The 14877-nt window shown below is 35.3% G+C and overlaps 1 protein-coding gene across 1 annotated transcript in view; it reads right to left on the reverse strand.

Annotated features, from left to right (window-relative positions):
* The window catches only part of PGM2L1 (phosphoglucomutase 2 like 1), a 62166-nt gene that overhangs the window by 33657 nt on the left and 13632 nt on the right, over positions 1 to 14877 (reverse strand). The window contains exons 2-4 of the mRNA XM_004051796.5: positions 4744 to 4911; positions 2048 to 2154; positions 1239 to 1323 (exon numbers count right to left, since the gene is read on the reverse strand). Coding sequence (XP_004051844.4) covers positions 1239 to 1323; positions 2048 to 2154; positions 4744 to 4911 — 360 coding nt within the window. The remainder of the gene's footprint in view (positions 1 to 1238; positions 1324 to 2047; positions 2155 to 4743; positions 4912 to 14877) is intronic.

Raw genomic sequence — 14877 nt, forward strand, 5'->3', positions numbered from 1 at the left:
CAGAAAAGATGCTTGCTTGTAATATAAATAAATTATAACCACAGGAAGCAAGCTCTGTTTATCTCCTGATAAGTTTTATTAATTTATTTATTTATTGACATGGAGTCTTGCTCTGCTGTCCAGGCTGGAGTTCAGCGGCGCAATCTCAGCTCACTGCAATCTCTGCCTCTCAGGTTCAAGCAACTCTCGTGCCTCAGCCTCCTGAGTAGCTGGGATTACAGGTGTGCACCACCACACCTGGCTAATTTTTGTATTTTTAGTAGAGATGGGGTTTCGTTGTGTTGGTCAGGCTGGTCTCAAACTCCTGACCTCAGGTGATCCACACACCTTGGCCTCCCAAAGTGCTGGGATTACAGGCATGAGACATTGCCCCTGGCCTCCTGATAAGTTCTTTTTACAAAGAAATAAAGTACTTTAGTTATCAATGTTTCTTAATGTTTTAAATTACAATGTACAAAATAAACATTCATTTTATCATTGTTTTTTCTTTTCCCTATACATTTTTAACCAAGAGTAAGAGTGTTTTTAATGTTTTGGCAAAAAAAAAAAATGTTAAAGGTCATGGAACAGTCATAATTTTTCTCATTGATGATTAAGATCACCTGGCATGGTTTTGGCTTGTACAGCTGTCTTTATAGCCCCCACGCTCCGTGCAAAGCAAGGACTGTCTGTCATTGCTAATCTGCATTATGTTATCTTCCTTAATCCATGAATAGTTTATGAATGTGTTTTTAAAATTCCAAACAGGGGAGGATTTATGGGCTTTTTTATTTCTGATTTTATTGCATGGGGTCCAGGTATATGGCTTGATAAGCAGTTCTTTGGCATTTGCTGAGACTGTGATTCTGCTTAATAATAATGTAAATCCTATTGTCACTCAATAGAGAATTTTTACACGCAGACACACACACACACACCCAGATCAAGCCTGTTAACAATGTGTTCAAATCTATCCTTCATCATTTTTGTCTGCCCAATGAATCAATTTCTGAAAGAAGATATTAACATATTCCACTATAACTGTAGACTTGTCAACTTTTATAGATCAAGTTCTTAGCTAAGTTTAACAAATGTCTGTTGAATGAAAATAAACTCAAAGCAAAATTTGTTTTCCTTCCATTGGTCCCTTATATTACTCAATACAGAACTACATGCACAAAAAATATTTGAATCCTAGTTGATTTAAGAAATGTTTTCAAGAGCAGCAAGCTATATGATCACCAACACAACACACTTACTACAAAAGGTGTAGGAACATATCTTGAAAAAAGGTACACAGGAACATCTTTGGCCAGCAAGACTGCAGCAGTGAGTTTAGCAAGCCTAAAAAAAGAGAGATTTCACTTAGTCCTTTGCCTACCATACTTTTTAAAAACCAACCTTCCACATAAATGTTTCATATTATAATTAGTCTGAATAAATAGTATCCTAATATAGCCCTTTCTTATAATCACTGATTATTTAAACTTCATGCCCTAATTGGAAAATTTTAAATAAATAAGTTTTTTTAAAAGAAGAGTTTAACAACTAACATAATTGATATTTCAATTTCCTCTTTTTCCCTCATTCATCTTTTGATGGCTCTTCTACTAAGAAATAAAATCTGCAAAAGGCAAAAAGAATGGAAAAAGTGATATAAGAGACTTTGATAAACTCAATATGCATTATTACCCCCGAAGAAAGTTATCACTACATGATTATCTATTTATAAAAACACCCTAAAACTAATCTAATAGGCATATAATGAGAATATAAGCTACATAATTACTACTACCTGGTACCTTTGCCAAAATATTAAAGTTATAAGCTATGATGTCATTCTAAATATGAACTCTAAATATTTTAAATTTTTACTTCTTTCTGTAAAATCTAAAGCTTTTCTTTGAGACACTTTTTCTTCTATTTCAGCTTTAAAGTAAATATTAGCATGTGATCACATTTCTATCTGACAGTCTACTGTTTCAGAAATCCTACTACTGGACAAAAAAATGTTTTAAATATGTTTTATTCTATTTCAGCTTAATCTTTGAAACAATTAACTTTGTACCTCTGGCTGCTGCAGCTGCTAGTTACTTGACCCCGAGTGTCATACCCAACCACAAAGCCTCTCTGCTTGAAGTCTGAGAAACATCTCTCAAGGTATTTGTACATCCCCTGAAGCAAATAAACACAAAAGATTAGTTCTAATGGATGCTTGCATTTCATATGACTCAGAATCTCTTATTTTTATGTTTGCTGTGCAGCTGACTGGCTGCTAGGGAAGTGGCTTCTGCCTTTATGCCCATGTTTACCAGTGTGGGAGCAATACTGTTCAATCCAGAAATGTAAGATGACAAACATGTCCTGGAGTTTCAGACACATTTAATACCATGGAAATACCGATTTAGTAACCACTACTAAACCACTAAATCCAATACAATAAGTAAAACATTAGGAAAAGCAGAAGAAACATGAGCGTCAATAAGCTAAAAAAAAAAAAAGATTAGAAGAGCCAACATAAATTGTTTCTTGTCTGAAGGCTCTAGAAAACAGAATTTTAATTGTATTAAGTCCTTGCTAGATCATATGATTGAAGTTAACCAAAAGATTTGACCTATTTATGATGTAAACATTTTTAATCAGCAACACAGTTCTTCACTAGAACATTTCTTATGATGGTTGATCCCATTTGTAATTCTTTGGTTTTAAAATCTCACAGAAAAATAACACCATAGACTAGGAAAATTTGCAGTCATGGATGACAAAATAATGAAATAAAGTATTTCATATTGAAAACATCACAATGACAAACTAAAACCATTTAACTATCTCATGAATTGTTAACTTTAATAAATACTTTAATATCTAAAAATAACATTTTAACATTTTATATTATTACAGTCCTTTAAAATTAGTTCCACATAAAAGATGGGACATGTAATCCTAACACCCTGAAAAGAAAGAAACGCAGACACCATTTCTAATTTGGTCTCTTTCAGTATTTCTTTTAAGAATAGGAGACAATAAGATTAAAGCTCCATGTAATGTCATGCCTAAGGCCATTCATTCAACTAAAACTAAGTTATACTGATTTATTGAAGACCTATTATATGGCAGGCACTGCTAAATAAGTATGTGGTAGCACAAAGTCCCAGTGACTTCTGGTGCCTGAGTCTCTCAAGTACAATTAATTTCCCCAACCTATAAGCTATGAGTGAGTGCATGCTTAGTATATCAGCTGGATTCAACAACTTATTTCTCATGATGATACTATCCTAAAACCTCATAGACCCTCATATTAATCTCTGCTATCAGAATGCATCTTATTTCCCTATATGTATTAGGTTGGTGGAAAAGTAATTGTAGTTTTTGCCATTAAAAAAATGACCAAAACCTCAATTACTTTTGCACCAACCTAATAGAGTCTGAAAAGGGCTAGGGCTTAAGAATCAGATTCCATCCAGCTTTTCCACTTCACACCATGGAATCCCAAATCCAGTGAAAATGTGCACTTCTGTAGAAATTGCTTTTCAAACACCTCCCCCACCCCTTTTTGTAAAGTCAAGAAATCTTCACTTCGAATCAAAGCATATGAAGAGACTAAATGTATAAGAAAAGAATGAACTAAAGCATCTCTGGTTGAGGAATAGGGGGAGGTGTGGGTGAGGAAGGAGGGCAGGTATCCTACCTATGTAACCATCCTGTCATTCCTTCTCTCCTACCCCTGCATTAGGCCTTGGCTTTAGAGAATTCTCTCAGAATAAGGTTAAAGATGATTTACTGTTTGGGAGTATCAATTAGAATTGTGTCTACTGAACAATTCTCTAGCCCAGAACTATTTTTAGTATAAGCTAAATACATTATTGGCCTCAAAGTATAGTTATTTGAAACAGGATGATTCACTGCAAAGAGAAGCAATTTGTTTCTAGAGTGAGCTGCATAACAATGGAGAGAAGTAACACAAATTATATCATATTACACAACTAATATTAACTCTCATGTGGATACAGAAAACCACATAAAGGATATGTGATAAAGGAAAATATTTTCAACTAAATTTTCCAAATACTCTGGTTAACCTTTATAAATGGCCATATGCCAAAATGAGTAATTATTTTCTTCTATCTAAGTTCGTTTCTTTGTATTAATTGGATATGCTAATATACATTTCTTGGTTTCAAATGCAAAGCAACATTGTTAAGAAGTTGACAATGGCAACCAAAATAATGCTTAATCAGAAAGTCAGTCTGTGACCATGAAGATACATAAATGACTTGTAAAATCTTGGGCAAGACTAAAGGTCAGAATTGAGTCTACAGTTTTTACTTACATAACAGTAACTTCTGGGAAATAAAGTTTTGTGTGTGTGTGCGTTTAGAATGGCACTACCTAATTTATAAAGCCAAAAAAAAAAAAAAAAAACCAGACTGAGAAAAAGTACACTTTTTTTTTGAGACAGAGTCTCGCTCTGTTGCCAGGCTGGAATGCAGTGGCGCGATCTCGGCTCACTGCAACCTCCGACTCCCAGGTTCAAGCGATTCTCCCGCCTCAGCCTCCCGGGTAGCTGCGACTACAGGCACACGCCATCATGCCCACCTAATTTTTGTATTTTTAGTAGAGACGGGGTTTCACCATGTTGGCCAGGATGATCTCGATCTCTTGACCTCGTGATCCGCCCGCCTCAGCCTCCCAAACTGCTGGGATTACAGGCATGAGCCACCATGTCCAGTCAAAAGTACACTCTTAATACTTTATAATACTTACCTGTGTTGACTGTATTACTGTAAGGTCATTAATATAGCAAAACCCTGCCCCCATGGCAGAACGAAGTCCTGCAGTCCCAAAAGTCATTCGGCAACAAAGACGATCTCGCAGCTCCTTGTTCATCCCATTCCGTAACAGGTTTTCAATCTGCTCTTTTGTTTTGGGATTCTATAAAAAAGAAGTATTAAAACTTAACCAGGAATCCAAGCAGAGTCCTAATATTAAGCCCTTCTGAGGGGTCAATATGTACATATCACAAGGTTCAACATTCAATGTAAATTCCACAGTGCTACTTCTTTGTATGTATAATAAAATAATACCTGCCATTCACTGAGTCCCCAAAGGAGAAAGGGCCTGTTGAAGGTGATTTATATATCTTTTAATTTTATAGTATTTGTATAGCATATCAAAGAATGTTCTTTTAAAATAATTGATATTTAAGAGCTTTGAATCCAAAATAAACCTCTTAGTAAAAAACGACATCAATTAAGTTAGAGTCTATGTTAGGTTTCAATCATAGTTCACTGTAACCTCAAACTCCTGGGCTCAAGTGATCTAGCCTCAGCCTCTTGAGTAGCTGGGACTACAGGCATGTGCCACTACACCTGGCTAATACATTAAGTTTTAACAGAAATAGAGACACTACTGGATAAATACCATCAAAACATGCCTACCAGTTACCTACATAGACCTCTGCAATTCAAAATGAATTCTACTCCTTAAAAATTTCTACTCCTTAAAAATCACAGAAAACGATTCAATTTATCTATGGCACAAGTTGACCATAAAGACGTTTTATGTGTTAAGTGTGAATTTAATTAAGAATGAGAATACAAATTCATTCCAAACACGGTTTGTGAGGCAGGGCATGCCAACATCTATATTTGGGATTCTGTATTTCATTGTCATGTACTTTAACTTATTTTCATAAATCTCAAGAATACCTGTCACTGAAAATGGTGCTTCACAAAAGAATATCAAATTTCAAATAGAAATGCATTTATAATAACAGTAAGACTTACATGGAATTTTCCAATATTTTCTTTTTGGAAAAGTCAAATATTAAGGAAATAAGATGAAACATAACTTCTCTCTTCAAGATTAATATGAATTGAGTCCATTCTATTTGCTTCTTCGACATCCATAGTATATACAATGATAATGAATATTCAGAATAATAAACCAGTGCACATAAAAGGTGCTAAATATTACAGTATATTTGTCCTTAGAAATACATAAAAACATATTAATATACAATTTAAACAAAATGGTTTTCTGGTTATAGTAGAAATTAAAGTAACCAGAGTACATGGCCAAACTAATGAGAAGTTGAATGAGATTAACTGAAATTTTAATCTGCTTAAAACTAATGGATGATATATAAAATCCAGACTCAAGGAGTTTCTGTTTCATAAATGGCACACACTAACAAATAACCTACATAAAAATATGAATAGCTATTATGGGAAAAATATGAATAACAATATCTGGGATATTATCATGTCTAAGATACCACAATATTTCATAGAGAGGTCAAAGAGAGTTGAAGAGGGCTAACATTTAAAGATGGGCATAAGAATGGCAAAAATTGAATAGACTCTTCACGTTTAGAGGGTACATAGCACTGTAATACCCTGCTAGTAGGAATGTAAATTGGGATAGTCTTTTTACAGTGGTTTTACAGCAAGTATCAAATTTTAAATTGCACATGCCTTTTGGCCCATAGATTTCTGTCCACAAAAATACCTTCACATGAACAATAACATTTATTCATATAAGAATGTTCACTGCAGCATCTGTATGGATAGTATTATTAATATTACTATTGTGTAGACGAAGAAACTAAGATTTAGAGAGGGAGCCTAGTATCACCGAGCTGGCATTGGAAATTTAGACAGGATGGGAACCTAGGCTGGGCTGGCTCTAAAGCCTATACCATCTCACTACAGACAAACAAAATAATTGTGTTGGGGTGTTAATAATGCTTCTGATAACAATTTAACTCCAGTTACAAAGCAAAATGATATTCCTTTTTATAACAAGTATAGTGTGTGTGTATATATATAGTATGTATATATAGTATATATAATGTGTATATAGTATATATGTGTGTATATATACAGTATGTATATATGTATATATGTAGCATGTATATATATCTAATGAGTATATATGTGTATATACACATTACGCATATATGTATGTGTATATACATATGTATACACACACACACATATAAATGATCCAGCAGACATAAATGCTGTTGGTTACTGAGTATACTTCCTAATGTTTAACTGCACAGCTACTAGAGTAGGGCCTAAAAATTCCATTCCCAGTTACAGACTTCACAACCAGTACTAACCTAATTCCTGGTTGTTGAAAAACTTGTAAGTTAGAGAAAAATAAAAATGAATAAAAAATCATGATATACTAGACATAATAAATACATTTGTATGGCAAAAAGAGCTAAATAATTATGACAACTGGCATTTGAAATCTACTTTACACTCAGATTTCTCCCCTATTTAACAGTGAGACATTAATTTAGATGTTGATGTTACAAACTTTTAAAAATATAACCTAAAAAACTATCTATGCAGCCATAATTATCACATATTCTCCATTCAGATGAACTTACATTTGTATTTTTTTGCTAAAGTCATTATATCACTACGATTTTATAAACTATAATATATGAAGATTCTAAAGAATTATAAACTAATTATTATTATTTCTTTTTTTTTTTTTTTTGAGACGGAGTCTCGCTCTGTCACCCAGGCTGGAGAGCAGTGGCGCGATCTCGGCTCACTGCAAGCTCCGCCTCCCGGGTTCACACCATTCTCCTGCCTCAGCCTCCCAAGTAGCTGGACTACAGGCGCCCGCCACCACGCCCAGCTAATTTTTTGTACTTTTAGTAGAGACGAGGTTTCACCGTGTTAGCCAGGATGGTCTCGATCTCCTGACCTCATGATATGCCCACCTTGGCCTCTCAAAGTGCTGGGATTACAGCCCTGAGCCACTGCGCTGGCCAACTAATTATTTTTAAATGAAATTTTCATGTAGAACTCAGGTATAGTAAATGAAAAGGAGAGCAGAAGAGTATATACGGTGTTTTCATTTCTATAAAAAGAGGTATGTGTATATTTATATATCATCTAGAAGTATTCCATGCAAATATAAGAGACTAAAAATAGTGATTACCTCTGAAGGGGATATTAGGCATGGGGTTTCAAGTAGAAAAGTGACTTATTTTTATTGGATAGCCATGATGCTGTTTGGATATTTTATGTATATATTACTTTTTTATGGTTAAAAACTAGTTAGGTATTCATGATGGCTGAGAAAAACCACTACTTGTGTGTCTATGTGAATAATTTTTTACCTCACAAATTGCTCTCCTTTTCCCATTCACAGAAAGCTACTGATAAGATCTGAATCTATAAAACATATATTGGCGTTCTCTCAAATGCAAATTATTGTTTGCTTTCTGAATGTGCTCTCTTATTTACAATTCACTGATTACTTGGGGGTAGAAGCCTAGTCAGGAAAAAAAAAAAGAGGAGGAAGACAGTAGGAAAACTATTTGACTGACCTGCTTTGAAGAAACATACATACCAGGCTGGGCACGTTGGCTCACGCCTGTAATCCCAGCACTTTGGGAGGTCGAGGCGGGCGGATCACCTGAGGTCAGGAGTTCAAGACCAGTCTGGCCAACATGGCGAAACCTTGTCTCTACTAAAAATACAAAAATTAGCTGGGCATGGTAGCATGTGCCTGTAGTCCCAGCTACTTGGGAGGCTGAGGCAGGAGAATCACTTGAACTAGGGAGGCAGAGGTTTTAGTGAGCCGAGATTGCACCACTGCACTCCAGCCTGGGCAACAGAGTAAGACTCCGTCTCAATTAAAAAAAAAAGAAAAAGAAAAAGAAATATACACACTGACCTATTATATAAAATGAAAATTAATTATTTAGAAAGTAAATGCATTCAATCTGAAATAAATTTGCTTTTAACTAGCATATCTTAGAATCCTAACAATTTTAGTACTCCAAAAAAGTAATCCTGCAGAAAATCCAAAAGATCTTAGTGACTACTAGCATTTCTCTGTACTTCATCAGTAATAAAGCTAATTGTTTAGTATGAAATCAGTAAGGTGCAGAATACAGAAAAAAAGCCATACATTATTTTCAAATTTTACCTGTATACCAAAAATTTTCCTTTAGGTTCTAATCCTATGGTTTGCTTCAACTTTACATGGCTGAAATGAAGAAAAGAAAGTGTCTTCTTACATAGTACTTGCGGAGTTTTCTTTTTTCTATATTGTAGAACCATAAGGCCCAAATTCAAAGAAAACATGAAAGAACTGATTTTTCTAAAACCACTTAAAAAAATTAACTTCTTACAAACTTTCACAGATGTACAGAAGGTTACACACCAGACCAAAATTCACATCAACTCTGCCTGCTGACCAATGAAAGTATTAACATTCACTTATGAAGGATCATTTTGAACTTGCCCAAGTTTTCTGAACCTATTCTGTTCATAACTAGGGACTTCTATATTATTTATGTATAATAAATATAAATGTGTATAAAAGAGTGTAAAAAAAGTAATCAAGTTTGCCAATGAGAAGTGCGTTAGTTTGTCTGCATTGGTATAAAGGAATACTTGAGGCTGGGTAATTTATAAAGAAATAAGTTTTATTTGGCTCATGGTTCTGCAGACTGTACAAGCATAGCACCAGCATCTGCTCCACTTCTGGTGAGGCCCAGGAAGCTTTTAGTCATTGCAGAAGGGAAGGATAGCCAGCCTATCACATGGTGAAGGAGGGAACAAAAGAGAGCTGCCAGGCTCTTCAACAATCAGCCCTCATGTGAACTAACAGAGTGACAACTCCTTATTATCACCAGCAGAGAACCAAGCTATTCATGAGGGAACCACCTCCATGACCCAAACGCCTCCCACCAGGACCCACCTCCAATATTGGAGGTCACATTTCAACATGAGATTTACAGGGGACAAAACAGCCAAACCATATTAAAGAGTTTGCCTGTAAATCTTTTTTCCTACTTATCTTATAAACTTACGATTTTAATAATTCTAACACAATTTGAATCTACTCTATTAGTATTCTAGTACAAAACCTAACAGCTTAAATACACTCAAAAACATGAATCGCATTGTTTAGAAGATTGGAACAGATCTAAAAGAACATAATGTATATTAAAAATCCCAAATTCAGGCTGGGCGCAGTGGCTTATGCTTGTAATCCCAGCACTTTGGGAGGCTGAGGTGGATGTCTCACCTGAGGTCAGGAGTTTGAGACCAGCCTGGACAACATGGTAAAACCCCGCCTCTACTAAAAATACAAAAAATTAGCCAGATATGGTGGTGGGCACCTGTAATTCCAGCTATTCGGGAGGCTGAAGCAGGAAAATTGCTTGAATGTGGGAGGCGGAGGTTACAGTGAGCCGAGATCATGCCATTTGCACTCCAGCCTGGACAACAAGAGTGAAACTCTGTCTAAAAAAAAATCCCAAATTCTAATATTGTTACACATCTAAAGGGGAGCCAATATACAAAATTGACTCTTAAGAACTCAAATACTTCTAAAGTTGCAAAATTGTACATAACATTTTTAAATGTTACTGACAGAGACTTGTGTCTAAATAATAAATACCAGTTTTATATAACTACAGAGAAAAACATTTTTTATTTTATCTATTTATTATTTTGCCCCTCATCTTGAATGAAAGACAAACAAATTTTAAAGTTTATTTCTAACCAGAAGTTAAAACAGGAAAGTGCAATCTGAAAATCTGAAAGATAAACACAGCTGACATTTACTTCTGAGGGTAAGCCAATTTGAAGATCCAAGTCTAGAGTCTTGGAGCAGAACAGCTTTTCTAAATCAGATGTTTCCTTATTAAGTCCAAAATATATTCATGCTAAACGAATCATTCTTTCCTATTTAAATAATTTTTGTGTAATTCTAAATTTAATTTCCTTATCTTTAAAAAATTGGTAGAAATTAACATAAATTTGGCTTAGATAAAAAACCTGAATATAAAATATACTCATCATATAAAATGAGATTTATTTGAATAATTGCTTAATAAACACAAAAATCATATCCATGAAATGAAGTACTAAGTACCCCCAAAGTAGAAAATAATCCTTGAAATATTATCATTTAAGAATATTAGATATACCAAATTAGTGTGAAAAATTAAAAAAGTTAATTATTTTGTTTCAAAAAATACCTATCTTTTTTTAAAAAAACTATAATTTTAACAAAGCACATACATTGAGCTCAATTTTACTGTTCAATGACATAGTCAAACTTGTCTCTGTTAAGTTTTAAGTAAAAAATATTTCTCATATAAGGTAGTCAACATAAAATATTTCAAATGTTTATTGTCTTTCTACAAATATTCTGACACATCATACTTTTCTTGACCAACAAAGAATCCAATTATTGGCTAATGTGCTCAGTAGACCACTGCAGGAGAGGAAGATCACTGAACTATAATTCTAGAAGGTTTGGCCCTGATCTTGAGTCAGCAATTGCTTAGCTAGATCATCCTGAACAAGTCACTTCACCTTTCCTTAGACTAGATTCCAAGCAGATGTGATGATTTTTGAGATTAACTTTTCAAACTCTACAGGTTTTGTCAGTAAGTGATCATGTGAGGCACTAAGTATACTAAGTTCAAGGGTTCCAGTAGCATCTATTACTAGCTTTATGACCTTGAACAGGTAATTTCACTCCAGTATCCTCACCTGTAAAAAACAGGAATCATGTTCTACTCTTCTTCCTGGGCACCATGGCCAGCCTCCCTTGGAGCTAAATGAGACCATGTGACAGAGTTGTGGTCACTGGATATGAAAGAGATGTGCACCACTTCCATGCCTAGCCCCAGACCTACTCCCCCACCACTCCTCTTTCCCCATTTACCCATTAAACAGAGAGGACTCTAAGGACCTAGAGGAGTATGTAGCAACAAGATGGAATAAATGACTTCACGGAGCAAAATCCCCCTCTTTTACCTCCTACCTCATGGACCAGCCCTGGGCTGTAACGTGAGCAAGAAATAAACTTTCACTGTGTAAGCCACTGAAACTTTGGCGTATTTGTAGGGTTTTTTGTTTGTTTGTGTTTTTGTCTTTTTTTTTTTTTTTTTTTTTTTGAGACAGAGTCTCGTTCTGTTGCTCAGGCTGGAGTACAGTGGGGATATATCAGCTCACTGCAGCCCGGACCTCCTGGGCTCAAGTGATCCTCCTGCCTTGGCCTCCCCAAAGTGCTAGAATTACAGGTGTGAAGCCACTGCACCCAGTGTAAGTAATATTTGAACTGAAAAGTGAAAGATCAGTAGGAGTTGGATTGTGGAGCAAGGAGGGTGAGGAACAAGTTGGGAGTAGAGAGATAATGAGTTCAGTATCAGACTTACTGAGTTTGAAATAATATCTATACCCAGCACACTAACCATTGCTTCCCCCCGCCCACCAATGGTAACCTAGGAAATGAAAATTAAAACAAGATACCATTTTTCACCTAAAAATTTATTAAGAATTTTTAAAATGAGTAAGCCCAGTGCTGGGGAATGAAAATTAACTCTAGTAACCAAGGAAATGAAAATCAAAACAAGATACCATTTTTTCACCTAAAACTTGATTAAGAGTTTTTAAAATGAATAAGCCTAGTGCTGGAGAATGAGAGTGTATTTATTGCTATGGCTTAGTAAAAAACCACTCTAAACTTAATGGTTTCAATCAATAATCATTAATTATCTTTCACAGTTTCTATGGGTTAGGAATTCAGAAAGGGCACAGCCAGGATGGCTTGTCTGTGTCCTGCTGTAGGCTTGTCTATCTGGCAGTGATGCTGACTGTAGGCTGGGGTCTAGTGGAGGCCATCAAATGGAACACCTACAGAGGCCACTCCTTGTAGCCTCGGTTTCCTTGCAATGTTGGGTTCCAAAGGCAAGTGTCCCATGAGCAAGCAAGCCAAGTGGAAGTCATATTACTTTTTATGGCCTAGCCCTGAAAGGCAGGTTAGCTTCCACTGCACTGTATTTATTATTTTTATTTTTATTTTTTTGAGGCAGAGTATCACTCTGTCACCTAGGCTGGAGTACAGTGGTGCAAACACAGCTCACTGCAGTCTCTGCCTCCCAGGCTCAAGCAATCTTCCTACCTCAGCCTCCCAAGTAGCTGGGACTACAGGCATATACCACTGTGCCTGGCTAACTTTTTAATTTTTTGTAGAGATTGGGTCTTGCCATGTTGCCTAGGCTGGGCTTGAACTCCTAGCTTCAGGCAATACTCCCGCCTCAACCTTCCAAAGTGCTGAGATTACAGGCATGAGCCACCGCACCTGCTTTGTACTATATTTCTTTAGACAGTTACAAAAGTCCACCCAGGTTCCAGCAGAGGGAACACAGATCCCACCTTTCGATTGAGGAGTACCAAAGTCACACAATAAGAAGAGCATGTGGAATGGGACATATAGGTGCAGCCGTCTTTAAAAATACAATCTGCTACAGAGGGGCTATAAATCAATACAACATCTCAGATGACAATTTGCCAATGTTTTAAGTAGCTTAAATATTAAATAGTCTTTGTTTTAGCAATTCTACTTCTAGAAATTTATCCCAAGGAAATAATCACGGATTCACGTTATGATTTAGTCATAAGGATATTCACTAAAGTAATGTTAATAATAAAAAAGTAAGCAAGCCACATGTTAATAGAAAACTGGTTAAATAAAAAGGCTGATGTAATAATACATTAAAATAATGTATTAAAAAATCACAATAGAATTTTAATATGCAAAAACACTTAGATATATTAAGGGAGTAAGTATATAAACCATACATGCAATACAATTCCAAATTTGTAAAATACACATAAATGCACAGAAAAATAAAACTAAAAAAAATGTGATTGTTCCTTATATCTTTATAGGGAAGGATTACTTATGTAATCAAGGAGAAAAGTTTACAGAATACAAATTAACCCCAAACTCTTATTTATTTAAAATTTTACTTTATTTTATATTCCAGATACATGTGCCAGTTACATAGGTAAATGTGTGCCATGGTGGTCTGCTGCACCTATCAACCCATCACCTAGGTATTAAGTCCCACATGCATTAGCTATTTATCCTGATGCTCTCCCTCCCCACGCCTCCCAGACAGGCCCCAGTGTGTGTTGTTCCCCTCCCCGTGTCCATGTGTTCTCATTGTTCAGCTCCCACTTGTAAGTGAGAACATGCGGTGTTCGGTTTTCTGTTCCTGTGTTAGTTTGCTGAGGATAATGGCTTCCAGCTCCATCCATGTCCTTACAAAGAACATGATCTCAATCCTTTTTATGTATACATAGTATTCTATGGAGATATATAAATATATATATATATAACATTTTCTTTATCCAGTCTATCACCGATAGGCATTTGGGTTGATTCCATGTCTTTGTTATTGTGAATAGTGCTGCAATGAACATACGTGTGCATATATGTTTATAATAGAATGATTTATATTCCTTTGTAACCCCAAACTCTTAACCTGTGGATTAATGTCATTCATCAGTTTAGGAAATTTCATAGTAACTATCTCTTTCCTCTCCTTAAGAGATTCCAATGAATAGCATGTTAGACCTTTTCCTGTATCATCTTATGTCTCGTAGCCTCTCTTTTACTCCCCCACTTCCCCCCCATCCTTTTGTCATTCCATGCTTTGTTCTATTTTTCACTGACCTATCTTGTAGTTTGTTAATTCTCTCTCTGATTCCTCTCTAAAGTGTTGTTAAATTTGTTCATTGAATTCTTAATTTTGGTTATTGTATTTCTTCAGTTTCAGAATTTCTATTTTTAAAAATTTACTTTTTGTATTATTTTCATTTCGCCACCAATTTTTTTAACTTATGAGATTACTCTTACTTCTGCTCTCTGCTCAATTTTAATCTTTTTTAATCTTCTTGATCTTGACAATCTTAGTTATTTTAAAGTCTACATTTGATAAATATAGGAGCCCTTGCAGGTCAGTTTGCATTTTCTGTTGTTTCTGCAGGTTCTTGTTTATGTTGACTTGCTTCCTTATATGTTTGGTTATCTTTGACTCTGTACTATTATATT

Source organism: Gorilla gorilla, chromosome 9 (genome assembly GCF_029281585.2).
Source record: "Gorilla gorilla gorilla isolate KB3781 chromosome 9, NHGRI_mGorGor1-v2.1_pri, whole genome shotgun sequence".
NCBI classification, from domain to species: Eukaryota; Metazoa; Chordata; class Mammalia; order Primates; family Hominidae; genus Gorilla; species Gorilla gorilla.